Source organism: Strix uralensis, chromosome 5 (genome assembly GCF_047716275.1).
Source record: "Strix uralensis isolate ZFMK-TIS-50842 chromosome 5, bStrUra1, whole genome shotgun sequence".
NCBI classification, from domain to species: domain Eukaryota; kingdom Metazoa; phylum Chordata; class Aves; order Strigiformes; family Strigidae; genus Strix; species Strix uralensis.
This window is the reverse complement of record NC_133976.1, coordinates 16,639,778-16,658,339: the sequence shown is the minus strand read 5'-3', so window position 1 is coordinate 16,658,339 and position 18,562 is coordinate 16,639,778. Positions and strand designations below refer to the sequence as shown.

Below are 18,562 nucleotides of genomic sequence, written 5' to 3'. Positions count from 1 at the left end.
TTCCCTCTCTCACCAACATACAAGGGCAACAAGTATTTCTATAGTACACAGAAGGCTTTAGTTTTTGTCAATCTTTAACTGTTTTCAAGAACCAATTTCATTATTTTGGTATTAAATCTATGATTTAAAGACCTGAAGTTGAAAACATTAAGTTGCCACCTTACAAAGTTTAACTGCTTGTTTTTTCATCTCCTTCCCCAGTCTACAAACATACCATAGAAATACTATAACTGAGCAAGGAGGAACAGGGAGTAGAGTGGGATAATGAAGCTCAAACTGTCTTAACTGATTATTTTTATTGTGCTTTTGTTCCTCTCCCCTAACAGGGTTGTACCCCTTTCTTCTTAAAAAAAAAAAAAAAAAGCCTCTTCCGTTCATAATCCTGACCACAAAACTCAAGTTTAGTGAGAAAGGGCCCTTCAGCAAGCAGAAATTTGAATCAGCAGTCCAGTATTTCTCTGCTCTACTTTTTCCTTGTGACATGTAGAAAATAATTAGCTGCCTCCGCAAAACACGTTAAATTCTGCTGATAATGATGCAGTCTCACAATTTTTTTCTATTTCCAGGACGTCTGTAAAACGTGCTTTGCAAGAATGCAATATGCAAGTGACTATTAAAAGGAAGTAAAATATCAAAAAAGGATTTCACTCTTTCATGAAAAAGTTCCAAAAAATCACTCTCTGAATTATTACCTTCCACAGACTTACTAGCACTCTGGGGAAAAAAAACCCAACCACTGTAAACAGGCGAGTCCCCCCTCACCTGCAGGGGCTTCGACTCACCTCGCACCCCTCCAGCTCTGACACCTGATCTTGGAAGACACTCCAGGAAAGAGTCGACCCCTCCAAAGATGAGAAGACAAGTGCTGTTTAGTTTCCCCGTCCTGATATGTCACTCCCTCCCTGGACTCTCCCCATTACCACTCATTCTCCTCGCTGGCCTTCCTTCTCACTGCACTGAGGAATTAAGAGTCTCTTCAGTGATTTCTTATTTTCTTTCGATTTGGTGACCGTACTCCATATCACACCTTCTGTATGGGCTATTTTGACCACAGTAAACTGTTTGCAGACAGTTCACAATAACAAAGTCTTGATTAGCCTTTAGATGCCACCATGTTTTATTTATGATCCATTTCTGGACTATTATCATTTATGGTAAATCTTTGCATTGCACATAACCTTTCAACCTTTTTTTTGGTGTGTCTCAACCTCTGTGACACAAGGTATTTTGACTAGCCTGCATCAGCTTAACTCTTATTGACAGACTCCAAAGAATCCAATTTACAGAACCAGTTCTTATGCCCTTAAAGTAAAGGTGAATAAACAGATCTAAAGGGCATCATATCTCTTACTCTATGTTTGAATGGAATCTAATATATTTCACCGAAGTTGTTCATGTTGCTGTATCAGGCAGCATCTAACCAGGTGACCTTTTATACTTTAATTTTGTGTCTTTTCAAGATTGGTTACATTGTGAGCTTTGAATTATTTCACATTTATATATTCCTTGTTTTTCATCTAAGGAGGAGACACTTTCTTATTGCTAAGAATACAATTCAACATTTGAATAATACACGCCCTCTAGGTTTTCACAAGTGAGCAAACCAACGACACAAACAAATCCCTTAGCACTCTACCGTACCTTAAGGAAAAAAAAAAAATTGGTCACTGATTGGAATCTGATTTCCTGATAGGTCTCAAAATCAAAAAATGGCTTTTGCTAGAAATAACAAAAATGTACAGTTCAATAAAATGATGCATATTAAACATTAACATCTGTGTAAAAAAGGAATTTTTACAAGATTATGAGAAAGGTAATAATACAAGAGAAACTGTTGAGACGCAAATGTGCTCCAGGAGCTCTCCAGACAAACAATACATTAAAACAAACAAACTAGTCAGTATTGTTATTTAGGGAACTTCCTCCAGCAATCATTCATGAATGATTTATAAACAACATCACTGCTCTGATTTCATTTCATTACTTGGCTTTACATATCAACAACATGAACAAGATGCATTTAACTGACTTAACAGCTACACCATGCATATACTAGATAGAAAGCAAAGACATTTTACTTCACATAATTGCTTTACCACAATTGTTAATAACCCAAGACATATGCTTCAGCAAAGACTTTGCTCCCACCCATGCAGTTCACACGTTTCCTCCTGTATGGCCCTGCAGTGAAGTTAATACTGGATTTGTGACATAAGAGTTATTACCAAGGCAACAGATAGAAATCAAACAGTATTATGATTTCACTACAGGCAAAAGGGAGAGTAGAAGCCAAAAGCAAAAAAAATGGGAAAAATTTCTATTAAAGACACAAATCCTTCAGTAACATCAAAAGAAATGGTAGAAAATACTGGCTTGAACACATTTCTTCTTTAAATACTTTAAGTTTTCTTCAAAATGACAGTGCTTCTTTAAATATGCTTTCACAACCTGAAGAATTATAGCAACAGATTTTATCACTTACCATTAAAAAAAAAAAAAATCACATTAAGGCAAAACAAACAAAAAAGTGCAATCAGCAGGACTGTTAGTTGCTTTTCAATGTTTTAATACAAATGTCTCAACATTCTGGCTGGTTTACCACTGAAGATTACGTTAATTTGTATGAAAAACTGAGGGTAAAATTGTGCACACAGTCCCGGCAGATCAGAATTCATTAAAACATGTTGCAAGTGAGAAGACAGATAGCAGGATTTCCTTTAAAATAACTTGGTATGTTAACTCCTACATGGTTCTTTGAACATGTTATAAAAACGAACATTAATATTTCCAAATGAAGATATTACAAGCCGTTATATTAGTAACATTCAACATAAAACTTAATAGTAATTTACTTCTGTGAAAGCATTACACTGAAAAATGCTGATTTATTAAAGACACTTGACTTTGGGTTTTGTTGGGTTTTTTAAATTGTTTTTTTTTTTTTTAATTGAAGTGTCAGTTAATACTCAGAAGAATCCATTTTAATACTGGCAACATTTTAAAAATAATTAGCCAAACTGTCAGGCAGACCCTCTAGTAGACGGCTCCAGACTGTGGCTAATAATTTGCTGCTGTCACACCATGAGGTTTACTTTTACTCATGATATTCCATTCTTCATTATATATTCTTCTAGTCAATAACCCAAGACAGAATTCAAAAATGACAGGAATAAAGAAAAATATTTCATGTGGGAGTTCTTCAACTGATTGAGTTACAGGTCTGGGTTTGGGAAAAAAAATAAACAAACAAACAACACAGAAACTCCACAACCAAACAGGTGTTCAGCACCAGAGAAATAAGCAAAAGACTGATATTTAAAGATTTATGAAATGGAGAAAACCCCACAGTGTTTCAAAACAGAATGAGAGCTCAGTGTGCCCATTACCATCTGTCACATCAGCACCCTGAACCTGCTTCTGCAATTTGAGAAGGTTTTTTTGTTGTTTATTTTTAAACCTATGGAAAATTATAATGCAAATAAGCATCCACCTCAATATCATTTAGTGTGTTTTGCAGTCTAGGATTTTGTAAGTTTGTCTAGGTTTTAGGGGGGATTGTTTGGTTTTGTTGTTTGGAGGTTTTTTAATAAAAAAATGGATAGATTATGGGAATTATCAGAAGAGAGGTGGGATGTAAAAGTTTAAATTAAAGGAAATCAGCCTTTTCTTTTAAACTTCTTTTAATCTTCTATTGTATGCCTAATTTCAACACCAAAACCCCCAAATATGTTATTTTTACTGCATTCTCTATTGTTGTAATAGTTTAAGCAATCAGAAATTATGAGTGTATTTCCTACTTCCCTTGAGACACTCCATCTAATATCTCTAAGCACTAAACTATGTTCTGATAATCATTCTAGATTTTACTTAATTTCATCCTGTCACTCCCATTATACAGCATCTTGAACTACTTCCCTGACTTTCCTGGTACTCAAACATTCAAAATTTTTCTATCTGAATTACCTATTCTTTGATCTCCAATGCTTAGGACAGGGATGTATCTGTAAAAGCCAACTTCCAGAAGTTCTGGCTAGTTAGATTGACAAATCAAGCAGCTTCTTAAACAAGATGAACATTTCACAGCTTTAATCTAGTTAACTCCACCATGATTTACTGGTCTGTTTTGCATCTTTTTTTTTTTTTTCCTTTAAATGGCTAAAAGCTGTGATTTTCATTTTCTATTTCAAAAGGAATGAGAACACGAAATGTGTAGAGAACTGGCATTAGCAGTGAGAAGCCTCAGCCTGAGAGGGAACCTTGAAGTTTGGCTAACCCAAGTCCCAGATTTCTGTTTGTTTGTTTTGCAGTGAATTACAAATCTATACTTTTAAACTGGCTCAGATTAATTTCTGGCCATCACACAAGGTCAACACCACACGAAAAGAAAGATTCACTTTCTTTTTAATGCTATTTTTAAGTGGAAATTTAGCACAGTGTGGTTTTGGTGATAGCAACACTGATATGCAGGTGACTTGTTTTTAATACAGTATACTCTCTTGTATCCTAAACACCCCCTCACAATTATTCCAACTGATAAATTACAGCCTTTGGAGCAAAACCATTAAACCCTTAAGCTGCTCAGGGTGTTGTAGGCCATCTCCATCAAGCACACACAAGAATATTTAAGGAAAACATTTCACTCTTTAAACAAACCTTCTAAAGCACAGGAGTTGCCTTTAAAACACAGCAAATTATACATAAACTTTAGCAATGTTGTGACAGCCTTAAAAACATGTAAGTTTACTGAACTGCCTTCTTGTGCCTCAAGCACAAGTATATCCAGATCACTCAGTCTTGCAGTTTGCTGGCTAAATACAAAATCAAAATGAAGGCTAAGGTCTAACTATTCCTCATAGTTCTTGCACAGGTTTAGAGCTATTTAAGATGTCCAAGCAGTATGACCTGCTATTTTCTCTCCCCAACCCTCTCCATGACTAACTACCAATACTCACTACCACCCAACACCCTCTCATCTGGAAGGGCTAGGATTCGTACAGGTCATGTTAATTGATGACTGAGGCAGTCAGCAGCCTGTTTCCTCCCTGTGGAACAAAGAGTTAATTTTTTTTCTTAGACCTGCTGCAGTTTTCCTTAGCCAGCTAATGTTTTGTTTGCTTGTTTAGTTAGTTCTTGAATATAGCTACTGGCATCCTGTCATCAATACATTTATGTTTCACCACTTCCCAGCGGATTTACTAAGGCACACTCCCCTTACCAGGTAGTATTCCCTTCCCACACTGGTATTTTCTAATGACTAAGAAACAACATCATCAGTGCAGGGTCTGGAGAAACTGTGGTCAGACTCCCCCTTGACCTGCACTGAGGGGGAGGTGAAGGCAAACAGAAAGAGAGAATGGAATTGATTGACTCTGCCAACATGGCCATTTCCAAGCTGTGGTAAATACTGCCTATGGTTCCTGTAGCAAGCATTTGATGAAAGCTGTTTAACATAAACCGTTTCTTTCCAAACTAAAGTCCTGTACTTTGAACAACACTTTCATCTCCAAATCAGAGTCTGCCCTTGGTCAATGGTTCCTAAGCCACCACTTCTCTCTTCAGGCTGTGTGGTAATTTTCCAAACTTAAGTGGAGAGATTTCCACAAAGAAACTAACTGTTCAGTTCAGATCTGCCAATTTACTGGGTGGGTGGGGAGGGGGGGGGGGGGGAGATAAAAATCTATGTTCCAGGCCTTGGAAAACATAGCATAGGCTGGTCTCTATGGAAGAAACTAGTGTCCAATAAGGACAAATTGCTGACTATCAGCTGCTTAGAGCTTTTTTTTTTTTTTTTAAATACTCTATTTTATTTTTAATACACTCTTTAAAAGAAACAAGCTCAGCTGTGATAATAGTACACTGCCTGTTGAAAAATGGTTGCTGAACGTGCAAACCTTTCAAAATATCAGAGTTGGGGTTTCATTTTCCTTCAAGTACTATGAAACTGACACAGGCAGCTTCCATAAACTCTCATTTAGAATGTTTTATGCTGAGTAATATGAAATTGTTTAACTACAATTTGTTCCCCTCAAGAGCTGTTGTAAGTTAATCACATTATTTCTGTATAGCACATAAAACAGAGCCATTTAGTATAACAGGAGAGTCACCTCTCCTAGTGTGCTTGACTAGACTAGGCTTGTTTAGTTGTTTTTCCAAAAATATTTGAAGTCTATCTAAAAAACATCTGTATGCTATATAAGTCCAAAGATACATCAATTTTCTCCATTAAAGTATTTTACATTATGAGTTTGCATACAGTACTATATAAAGCATCTTGCAACATGAAGGAAGAATAATGTGGTAAAATGAAGGGTCACTTCTCAAAAAAAATGTTATTGGAAGAATTTATTAAAACCTAATAAAATATTTAATGGATTATTATCTGAAAAGCAAGTAAACGTGCAACATAGGGTTTCTTTTTGTTTTATTAAACATCTCCTAAAGCCTAAGGGGAAATGCAAAATTTAAGAGAAAGATATGAACTGGACAGTTTACTCACAAAATAAAATTTAAGGATGAAAACGTAATCAGGTAGCAGCCTTAATGTTAGAGTCATCACAGAAAATTAGACTTGTCAATTACCAAGACTTCTCAGTTATCTTGACAACATTACAAAGTTCATGTCTGAAAAAACATTACCGTAATTGTCCCTCCCTCAGGCAGACTTAAAGCACAGTTGGGTCTGAGAGTATTCAAGAACAACTGAGGTGACAAGTTAATGGCCATGCAAAAATAAAGACTACATGGCAGTCTGCTTGGTAATCACTGTGGCCCAATTTCAATCTAAGTGGAGACTACAATAAAAGATATATTGCTCTTCAGTAACTGCTGTGAATCTTTGATGACATTTTAACACTGTTTAAGTTTTGGGGTTTGTTTTGGTTTGGGTTTTTAAATAAAGTATGCTATTTTCTGGATTTTGTTTTAAAATGCACAGCCAGAGAACATAATAGAAACATATACAACCTTAAAAATCAATGCTTCAATATAAACCACAAGAAAAATGTGAATCACTGTTACTTTTTGCCAGTAGAACTCTTGTTTACAGATCTCAACAACTATTTTCCAATATCAAAATCAACAGTCAATGTTGACTAGCAAAGTCTCATTTCAATGACCAACCTATTAATTATAAATCTCCCATAATATATAAATACATTAATTTATTAATTATAAATTTCTCCATGGTTGCTGATACTGAAGGAGTAGAGAAGGTTGTTACTACTTGTGCTGTAATTCACAAAACAAGGTATTTATTCAATGATTGTCAAAAAAAAGAAAGAAACATTTAAGAAACATTTATCTGCAGTCACTATCCTATGCTACCTATTCAGTATTTCATTTCAAAAAAGTTTAAAAACTGGAATTTAAAGGTAAGTTTCTCGGTCTTGACTTTCATCATCTCTCTGAGGGCTAAGTCACACATCGCTGTTGAGCAGAAGTACCAAGTGCTGCTCGGTCCTAAGGCCACAGAGAGGTGCATGCTGCCTCACGCTCGCTTCACTGAACAGAAGTGAAGGTTTACAGCTCCTCACCGGTTCCAGCTCTGCAACTGCTTCACAATAGACCTGGCGATTAAACCTGTCGGGAAATGTGCTTTAGTCCCATTAAACTGCTCTCTAGCCTTTATTAAACTCCAGAAGTATCCTGGCTTCTTTCCAGTCCCACTCCTGTTCTCTTTCATTCTCTCATTTACATTCAGTATGATACTCGTTCACTTTTCATGTTAATTGTTTTAATATTCTTAACTTATCTTCAAACCTTCAATTTCCACTTGTTACATAACCTCCTCTTGTCCTCTTTTGTCTTTTCCTTCTTTCTTTTATCCAGCTTTTTTTCCTCTCATTACTCTGAGCTTTTTTTCCTTCTCCATATAGTATTTTCCTCTACTCCCTAATTCTTGCCAGCTGGAAAAAGCTGCTTCTTTTTATCATCTTTTTTTTTTGTTCTTTTTTTTTTTTTGCTTGCACAGATTAAAAAAGCAAGACTATTAGAGCTCAAAAGCATCTGTGTACCAAATCCAAACACCAATACATTTTACATGTGGATTCACTTAACTTTTAGGAGATGCAAGGATATCTTAACAATAAAAAAGCATTTTATTAACTATGAGTAACAGATCACATACACCAGCAAAATACAAGCTTAATAAAAGCGCTGAAGGCCATAAGCTCTCCCTGTTGACACATTATACAACTTCTCCATTGCAGAAAGCTTTTCTAACACAATGTGAAAAGATAATGTCAAATTATGAAATTAGCATGCCATCAAGCTTAATGTTTCAACTGCAGAACAAAATATTTTGTTTGGCTTTCATCAAGTCCACTTAAAAGTTTTGTGAGAATAAGAATTATCAAGATGATACAGCTGTCTCTTCAATCTTACCTCAGATTTATAGCCTTGAGGGCACAGGCAGCCTTTGTGAACATCCATCAGCTTGCTCAAAACTACCAAGCCCCCAAAAGAGCAGCAGAAACTCCAGCACAGGCCACACTACCTACGTGCAGTTCTGACAAGACAATACTGAACTCCCTCCAAGGCTAAACTACTGCTTAGTATTCAAGATAACTTAGGACTTTTTCCAAAAGTTTTCTTCCCCATGTTTTTTTTTTTTATTGCAATGAAGCTGCACAGTACCAGAAATGTTTTCAGAAGTGCTAGTCCTGCAGGAATGGGAGCACATAGCTAAAACATCCATGTACTCTTATTGATGTTTTTCACCAAAGAATCTGAAATAGTCAAATCCTTCAAGACCCCTCTTCCTGCCATTCCTCAAAAAAGGAATTTATTCCTTTTTTTAGTACTTTTTTTTTTATTTTTTAAAGAAGAGACTGATGAGAAAAAATTAGCTTTAAGTTTTACCTTAAAATGGTAAGATGAGAAAATACCAGAATGATAAGAAACTGAAAAGTTAAACCATATCAGACCTGCTTGCACCCATGTGAGACACACTTGTCTAAAATTGTATGACTTTTATCTTTTACAGGTCAGTTAAGCTGGCAAAAGCCATGACAAAAAGGAAACATTTTTTCTACTTCAGGCACTCTGTCAAACAGCAGTAGTACCCTTGTTCTTGGGGAAAAAAAGAATCAAAGCAATAGGTCACAAAGCTTTATTCTTTTACTAACTAAATTTATCATGCTAGAACTTGTTCCTGTAAGAGTCACAATCTCTTTAGCCTATTTTTACATTTTGCTTCTCTTTTAGATCCACCCCCTCAGTGCAGAGGTTGCTCCACATGCCGTTCTCACCAGTTCAATAACATCCTGTTTGTGATGAGAGTTTCTGGTTCCTCACGGATGGATGTTATGCATATACATGGCTGATTCAAACACAATATGAAACTATTTCTGTGCAAAAACTAGACCAGTTTTTTTTAGACCATGTTTATTACATGATGAGATGGACAAAGCACAGACCACAACAATTCTTACAAAAGTTCTTCCAGCTTTCCTCTCCCCAACCTCAAGAGAAATCCAACACCACATGTACTTTGTTGCTCTCACTGGCTTCACTACTGATATGCAATTTTAAACCAGAAAATACAGAACAGGCTTCTGAGCTCTTAAGCTTGGAAGCTCTAGATTTTTTGCTGTTGTCTCCATGTGTTTCTTGTATGTATTTTTCTGCGTTTTAGGATCTCTTCTACTACACTCACTGATTATTTTCAGACCCTGGCAAAATTCCTCTATATACTTCTAACACCCATATTTTTTGATTCAAACTTCTGTTTTCTTAAATTGAGTTTCTTAAAAACTCAACATATACAAATTGGGGAAGTATTAAATCACTCTACAACTGTTTTCTTCCTTACATTTTCATTTCACTTTCCTGCTTTGTGATTTTATTATGTTGGGTTTATTTTAAATGAGTTTTTCAGACACACACAAGCTCACTCCTATGGCCTCACTTTCTTACAGCAAAATACAATATTTAACAAATTCTTTTATATCAGAGATAGTGGAAAGCCTCAAACCAGAAGATCAGAACAAGTGGATGATGCCATCTTAAGTTAACTGGTCACAGCGTAGAAGAGTCCCATAGAAATACATAAGGAGAAATGGGGCAAGCAGGGGCTAAATTCTCTGCCAGGGAAAGCCAGGCAACAGCAAGTTGGGGTCATCAGCCTCTTCTACTACAGCCTAGAATGGGGTATACCAAGAAAAGAGTATTCACAGCAGCACCGAAGTTACACTTAACACCAAACATCAAAACACTTTTTTGTGACTGTTTTTGGTAAATGAGTTTGCAAAACCACTGAAGGAAATCCACACAATCCTACAACCTCCAACCATAACCAATGCCCATTCCCAGAATGACACAACTAAACATTAGAGGAAAATAGTGCTTAGAGAGTTAATACAATCTGACAGTTCCTTGAGGTACCATTTAATTACTGCATTAAAAATCAATCACCAATTCCAATGTAAGCAAACCATCAATAGACAGCTGCTTAATTATATTTGAAAAATGTCCTTTCATAGGAGAATGCTTGTCTTGCATACCCGATAACTAAAAATTTAGTTATACTGGATTATAAAAAAAAATACTGGATATTGCAAATGGTTTACAAGCCAGTTCTTTAACAACAGTGCCTTCATGTGTTTATTATAGGCATTTTCTTATTTTAAAGCTAAGATGAACTATGTTTTCTAGTTGTAATTCTGTCCTCCTACACATCCACAAGCAAATTAGGTCAATTCCAAACTATTTGTAAAACCTCCTACATAGAAAGGAGTTTGAGATTTTAAAACATATGAAGTTTAAAATAAACAAAGTCATCCTACCAGTGTCATAAACCTTGTGAACCATCAATTTTTCGTTCTAGCCTAATAAGGCATCCTGAAGTAGTAAGAACCAAAAACTGAGAATGACTGTCCTTGGCCAGAGGTTGCATCAACATCGTGTTTAATAACATTTTAATAATGTTTATTATGTAAGTTTCCCTAATTAACTTCTAAACTTACTTCTGCATTTGGCATCTGTAACATCCTGTGGCAATGAGTTCCACTATGTAATTATGTGTTGCATGAAAAAATGTTTATTTTAAACCTACTGCTGTGTAAGAGCTAGGAGTCATCAAAACTCTGTTATAAGAAATGATGAATAATCATGCTCTCCCCATCTTCTCCATAACATTAGTGGCTTTATAAGCCTCTTGCGTTGCTTCTGAACTCACTTCCTTTTCAAGCTGCATAGTCCTAACCATCCTGTTCAAGGCATCTCTTTCCCCATATATAAACCAGATTATATAAGGAAGGACAACTGCAATTGTTTGTATTAGTCCAGATCAGTCACGGATGTCATCATGATGTTTGTATAGATCTATAACGCAACTTCAGACGTCTTTTTTGAGTAGTAACAATTTAGACTGCCATGCACGTTAGTTAGCCATACTGTATAATATTGCGTAGTTAATGAACTTGCCATTTTATTAATTTGTTATCTTGTATTATCTTCCCACAACTGTTCATGTTCACAGATTTGGGAGTCCATATCATGAATGGTGTATGAGTACAAGCTGTTATTTTGCTGTTTAGCCCCTTTCACATACTTATTAAAGCAGCAAAGATCTCCACATAGATCCCTGTAGGAGTGTACTCTTGGCTTGTGATAACTGATCTTTTATTCTTATCCTTTTTTTTTTTTTTTCCTATCTTAAAAAGTTATTAACCTGAGAGGGCTTCTCTCTTCTGACCATCTGGTTTCTTCAAGAAAATTTGGCAGCAGATGTCATGGACTAGGATGGTTAGTTCATACGGGATATATAGTTCTAACATGTCCATGAACTCACATCCAACCAATTTGCAAGCTATAATCTGTCTACAACAGTCATGTTGGCTCTTCTTTGTTATTTTATATTCTCCATGTACATGTTCATTTTTCACATTTATAAACACACATCTTCTCACTTGATTATATGACAGTTTTAATTAATTTTGATATGGACAGAAATAAAACTTTCTGGGCTGTAGCTTCATGCATATTATGCTACATTTCCAAATTCAGTGATTATGTATTCAGATTACCCCAGACCTGTTGGGTGTACCCTGATTAGTCTAGGCAATCTGTTATTATTCATTTTAATCAGTCTATTCTAAGAGTTCTTCCCCTGAATTGAATTTGAAACAGACCATCTGAGACATCTTAAGTAAGCTCCAGTGCAGGAAGCTTCACATACCCTCTATAATTAACACAAAAGCAGAAAGAGTCTTGTAAGATTTGCTGCTAAAGATTTATCTTCTGTTGGTGTTCTCATAACATCTTGATCCTTACTGGGCCTGAAGACGATTAGGTCTCTTGCTTCTGATGTGCCTGAAGAATTTCTGAAAGCTCTTTCTGTGCCTGTCTTCTGGTTTTCACACATAACTTACCAGTTTTGCATCCAAATGCTTCCCACATTTGATTACAATTTCTACTTTATAAAGTCTCTCTCTACCTGTTATAGATTTCCCTCCATTGCAGTTTAACAATACTGAGTTTGCATTTTTCCCCCTTGTGATAGATGGCAGATATTTACTCTAAAATTTAATATGGTAGCTCTCAATACCGCTAAAAGCTTTATCCTTTTAGCTCTTCCTTTTAACAATTTCTTAACCAGCTTGCTCCCTTGGGTGTAGTTCTCTCTGTAAGATGTTACTGCAATATATTTTTCACTTGCTCTTAAAACAATATGGAAATTGTATTGTATGGTTACTCTTGTAGGGTAGCTCAACAGTAATTTCATCTTAAACTAGATCTTGCACAGTGCACATTTGTCAAGAGTTACTCCTCTTGTGAGCTGACATCAGAAAACCCAATATATTGTTTTTCACTTCTACATTTACTGAGTCTTCATACATGTAACAGAACCATGTAATAACAGGAAATGCTTCTTCCCTCAGCATCTTACCTCCTTTAGCACTTCACAGTAATTTTCCATCCCATTTACATGGTCAGCAGTCTAACCCTCACCGTACTTTGATCTATTTGCACACAAATTCAAACCATAAGTGTACTTTCTTGTCTAGACATACATAGCTTTGACCATAAACCCTAACATATAATAACGCATCCCCCAGAGTACAGTTCACATTCTCATCTCTATATAAACATTTGCCCTTATACTAACATACTCTTGTACCAATTTTCTGAGACACCAAATATGTCAATATCTGGATTTCAAACCAGGTCTGCTACTGGTCTAACTGTCTTTTTCTTACACTTTATAAAGAGAAGCAAGCAGTAAATACATACATGACGGTGTTAATCCCTGACAGTTGTTGAAACATCTGCAGACCACAACCCACAATTAAGGCTCTTCGAGTTGGAGGGTATGTTAGCATTCTGCAGATCACAGGTCCAGCTTAAAAAAAAAAAAAAACAAAACAACAAAAGAATACGTAATAGTTCTTAAGTGATCGCTATCAAGACAATGTTCCCAGGCATAACAGGCTTTGCACCTTACTTTCAAACAAACTTGGATTATTTCAATTATTTGTGAACAACTTGATCATTTCAGTTGGTTTTCTGCATGGTATTACAAAGATGATTTTCAGGAAGCCCAGGCAAAAAAGGAAACCATTTTTGTACACAGTGTATACTACTGATGGCAAATGTACAGCTCTCCTATATCATACTAACAGATTGCACATCTACTGCAACTGAATATACTCAGTGTTATCACAAAATATCATTGTTGTTTCCTTTCTAAAAGCTGCCACTGTTACTGAGTGGTTTTATCAGAAATGCCATTACTCACCGCTCAGATCTGGATCTTGCAGATAAAGCATTCTCCCTAGTCCCCCAAAGACCCAGTTTCCACAAACCAGTTGCAAGTATGGGTATTTTGAAGGTATGGGATAGATCTATTCTGCACAGCTGTAAGGCCAGCAGAGGAGGCATAAATTAATTAATTTTTGTCCATACCTCTGTTTGCAATGGATGAGATTGCATTCAAAAAGCAGAAAAGAGTTTCTCAGTAAAAACGAAAAATTTCTGGCAAACAGAGAAGTTTTTTAAATTTTCAAAGTATCCTATTAAAAAAAAAGTAATACAGAAAGCTATATGATATCAGGTAAAAATTTAAAATACTTGACTCCATTATTTACTTGGATTTCTTTGTGTCCAGAGTGGTGTTTAGGAGAGAACATAGTCTGGGGAAGAATTCTATGTTTTAAACATCTTATCACATCTGGTATACCCACTCAGAACAACTAATATAGATCACGATATGTGTGAGTCAAAATAGTTGCCATAAAAAAGGGAGGTGAAGAGGACCTACATTTTTACATTTTCAAAGTCTTCCCTGAACATACAGAAAACATTAAATGTATTTGATTCAGTATAAAAACCTATATGGGTCTGTTAGTGAAGAACGATTTACATGCAAAGAGTTTCAGCTTCAGAAAGCTGACAATCTGTGAACAGTTTCAAGAGTGGAACTCAAGAAGGCAGTTTAGAGAACATTTTCTTCATTGAAAGATAATCAGACCTGCCTAACAAAAACTTATTTTCACTAAAAAAAAATATGGTATTTCTAACTCACATTTCATTGGTATCATCACTTAACCTTGCTTCTTTTATTATTAATGTAATGTAGTCTGACAAATTTTCCAGCTGGTTTCCAAGTAACATTAACATTCAGACAGTACACAGTCCCACCTGTCCTGCCATATAGTCACATCACTACCTTCAAAATGTCTCTGACTAAAATCAACTGACAGATAAATAGAACCAATCTATGTATCTGGCAAAATATTCTCAAGCAAGGCACAAGACATCATCGAGTAGACAAGCATATCAAAGGCTTCAGTAGTTAAAGTGGCATTTCCTCGGTGGAAAAACAACAAAACCAGCACTTGCTGCTAGCTAGGAGCACTCTGATGCTCAGATATACTCCTGGATTTGTCGTTGACTCCAAGTTTCACAAAGACAAAAGGATTTACTAACAAATGCAACTATGAACCTTAATTCAGAAATAACAGCCCTCGGGTTTTCATACTCAGTATCACAGAATCATCTAGGTTGGAAAAGACCCTGAAGATCATCCAAGTCCATTAACCTAACAGGCAGCTCTCCAGCCACTCCTCCCCAAGTCCATCAACCTAACACTGACAGTTCCCAACTACACCATATCCCTCAGCGCTATGTCAACCCGACTCTTAAACACTTCCAGGGATGGGGACTCCACCACCTCCCTGGGCAACCCATTCCAACGCCTAACTACCCGTTCTGCAAAGAAATGCTTCCTAATATCCAGTCTAAACCTTCCCTGGCGCAACTTGAGGCCATTACCTCTTGTCCTATCGCTTGTTACTTGGTTAAAGAGACTCATCCCCAGCTCTCTGCAACCTCCTTTCAGGCAGTTGTAGAGGGTGATGAGGTCTCCCCTCAGCCTCCTCTTCTCCAGACTAAACAACCCCAGTTCCCTCAGCCGCTCCTCGTACGACATGTGCTCCAGACCCTTCACCAATTTCGTTGCCCTTCTCTGGACACGCTCCAGTAATTCAATGTCCTTTTTGTAGTGAGGGGCCCAAAACTGAACACAGTAATCGAGGTGCGGCCTCACCAGTGCCGCGTACAGGGGTAAGATCCCTTCCCTGTCCCTGCTGGCCACGCTATTTCTGATACAAGCCAGGATACCATTGGCCTTCTTGGCCACCTGGGCACACTGCTGGCTCATGTTCAGCCGGCTGTCAATCAACACCCCCAGGTCCCTCTCTGACTGGCAGCTCTCCAGCCACTTCTCCCCAAGCCTGTAGCGCTGCTGGGGGTTGTTGTGGCCAAAGTGCAGCACCCGGCATTTGGCCTTATTGAAACTCCTCCAGCTGGCCTTAGCCCATCGCTCCAGCCTGTCCAGATCTCTCTGCAGAGCCTCCCTACCCTTGAGCAGATCAACACTCCCACCCAACTTGGTGTCATCTGCAAACTTACTGAGGGTGCACTCGATCCCCTCATCTAGATCATCAATAAAGATGTTGAACAGGAGTGGCCCCAAACCTGAGCCCTGGGGGACACCACTCGTGACCGGCTGACAACTGGATTTAACTCCATTCACCACAACTCTTTGGGCCCGGCCATCCAACCAGTTTTTTACTCAACAAAGTGTGTGCCCATCCAAGCCATAAGCAGCCAGTTTTGCCAGGAGAATGCTGTGGGAAACGGTGTCAAAGGCCTTTTTAAAGTCAAGGTAAACAACATCCACAGCCTTTCCCTCATCCAATGAGCAGTTCACCCTGTCGTAGAAGGAGATCAGGTTTGTCAAGCAGGACCTGCCTTTCATAAACCCATGCTGACTGGGCCTGATCATCTGGTTGTCCCGCACGTGTTGTGTGATGGTACTCAGTATGAGCTGCTCCATCAACTTCCCAGGCACCAAAGTCAAGCTGACAGGCCTGTAATTTCCTGGATCATCCTTCTGACCCTTCTTATATATGGGTATCACACTGACCAATTTCCAATCTGTCGGGACCTCCCCGGTCAGCCAGGACTGCTGGTAAATGATGGAAAGCGGCTTGGTGAGCACCCCAGCCAGCTCCTTCAGCACCCTCGGGTGTATCCCATCCGGTCCCATAGACTTGTGTATGTCTATGTGATGCAGTAGGTCACTGACTACCTCCTCCTGGAATGCAGGGGGGGTCATTCTCCCAGTCTCTGTCTTCTGGCTGAGGAGGCTGGATTCCCTCACTACAACTAGTCTTGTTATTAAAGACTGAGGCAAAGAAGGCATCAAGCACCTTAACCTTTTCCTCATCACTTGTTACCACGTTTCCTCCTGTGTCTAGCAGGGGATGGAGGCTCTTTCTGGTCTTTCTTTTGCTGCTCACATACTTATATAAACCTTTCTTGTTGTCCTTGATTGCTGAAGCCAGATTAATTTCTAGCTGGGCTTTAGACCTCCTGATTTTCACCCTGCATAGCCTCACAGCATCTTTGTAATCATTGTGAGTGGCTAGCCCCTTCTTCCAAAAGCGGTAAACTCTCCTTTTCTCCCTGAGTTGCAGCCAAAGCTCCCTGTTCAGCCAGGGTGGTCTTCTCTGTCACCAGCTTCTCTTACAGCACCTGGGGACAGCCTGCTCCTGAGCCATTAAGACTTCCTTCTTAAAGAGTGTCCAGCCTTCCTGGACCCCTATACCCTTCAGGACCGTCTCCCAAGGGATCCTGTCAAGCAGGTGCCCAAACAAGACAAAGTCAGCCCTTTGGAAGTCCAGGATGGCAGTTCTGCTGCCCCCTCTCCTGGCCTCTCTCAGAACAGAGAACTCTATTATTTCATGATCGCTGTGCCCTAGTTGGCCTCTAACCGCCACATCATCCACCAGTCCTTCTCTGTTCACAAAGAGGAGATCCAGCAGGGCACTTTCTCTGCTCAGTTCACTCACCAGCTGCGTCAGGACGTTATCTGCCACACATTGCAGGAATCTCCGGGACTGATCCCACTCTGCTGTGTTGTTTTTCCAGCAGATGTCTGAGAAGTTAAAGTCTCCCACAAGAACAAGAGCAAGCAATCGTGAGATTTCACCTAAATGCCTATAGAATATTTCATCCACCTCTCTGTCCTGGTTGGGTGGCCTATAATAGACTCCTACTATGACATCTGCCCTCTTGGCCTTTCCCCTAATTCTAATGTAAAGACACTTCACCCTGTCTTCACTATACTTGTGCTCAAAGCAATCATAACAGTCCCTAACATACAGCGGCACCCCGCCACCTCTCCTTCCTTGTCTATCCCTCCCTCCTAAAGAGCTTGTAGCCATCAATTGGTGCACTCCAGTCATGGGAGACATCCCACCATGTTTCTGTTATAGCCACTACATCATAATTTTCCTGTTTCATCATGGCTTCAAGCTCCTCCTGTTTGTTACCCATGCTGTGTGCACTGGTATACATGCACTTCAGATGGGCTGGTGTTTTGCCCCTTTCCCCCTTCAAATCTAGTTTAAAGCTCTGTCAATGAGCCCAGCTAACTCCTGCCCCAAGATCCTCTTCCCCCTCTGGGACAGGTGCATCCCATCTAATACCAAAAGGTCTGGCGTCCTGTACACTAACCCATGATTGAAAAATCCAAAGCCCTGATGGTAACACCAGTCTTGGAGCCACAAGTTCATCTGTTGAGTTCTCCTGTATTCTTCTTCATCCATCTCCCCAACTGAAGGGATGGAGGAGAACACAATTTGTGCTCCCGACCCCTTAATCAGTTTCCTGAAGGACCTGAAATCTCTCTTCATTGCTTCACATCTGCATCACATCTGAGCACAGAGGCTTTGGGCTTAAAAACCTCTATCTGGCAACTCATTCTGCAGCATCTCTCATGAACCCAGGCTGCTGAATGCCTATGAGATCTTCTGTTTTTCATAAACTTCCTACAAAGTCCTTAATGGAGTTCAAAATCCACCTTTATCTTCAAAGGACCTTACAGCCAACCTAAATCTTGAAGTCCACCATCAACGACTACGCCCATCGAATGAGCTGGAACTTTAGAGCAGGGGCTGTTAGGAAAGGAGGCAGAAATGTCTTAAGGAACTGATGCAAGGTTTTCAACAATTCCTGATCCACTCAGCTATTTGATGAAAGTTATATAAAACTC

The 18,562-nt window shown here is 38.5% G+C and overlaps 1 protein-coding gene across 2 annotated transcripts in view; it reads right to left on the bottom strand.

Moving 5' to 3' along the window:
* The window catches only part of SLC2A13 (solute carrier family 2 member 13), a 166,796-nt gene that overhangs the window by 72,507 nt on the left and 75,727 nt on the right, over nt 1–18,562 (bottom strand). For both annotated transcript variants that reach the window (XM_074870009.1, XM_074870010.1), the window contains exon 4: nt 13,234–13,342. In XM_074870009.1, the coding sequence (XP_074726110.1) occupies nt 13,234–13,342 (109 nt within the window). The remainder of the gene's footprint in view (nt 1–13,233; nt 13,343–18,562) is intronic.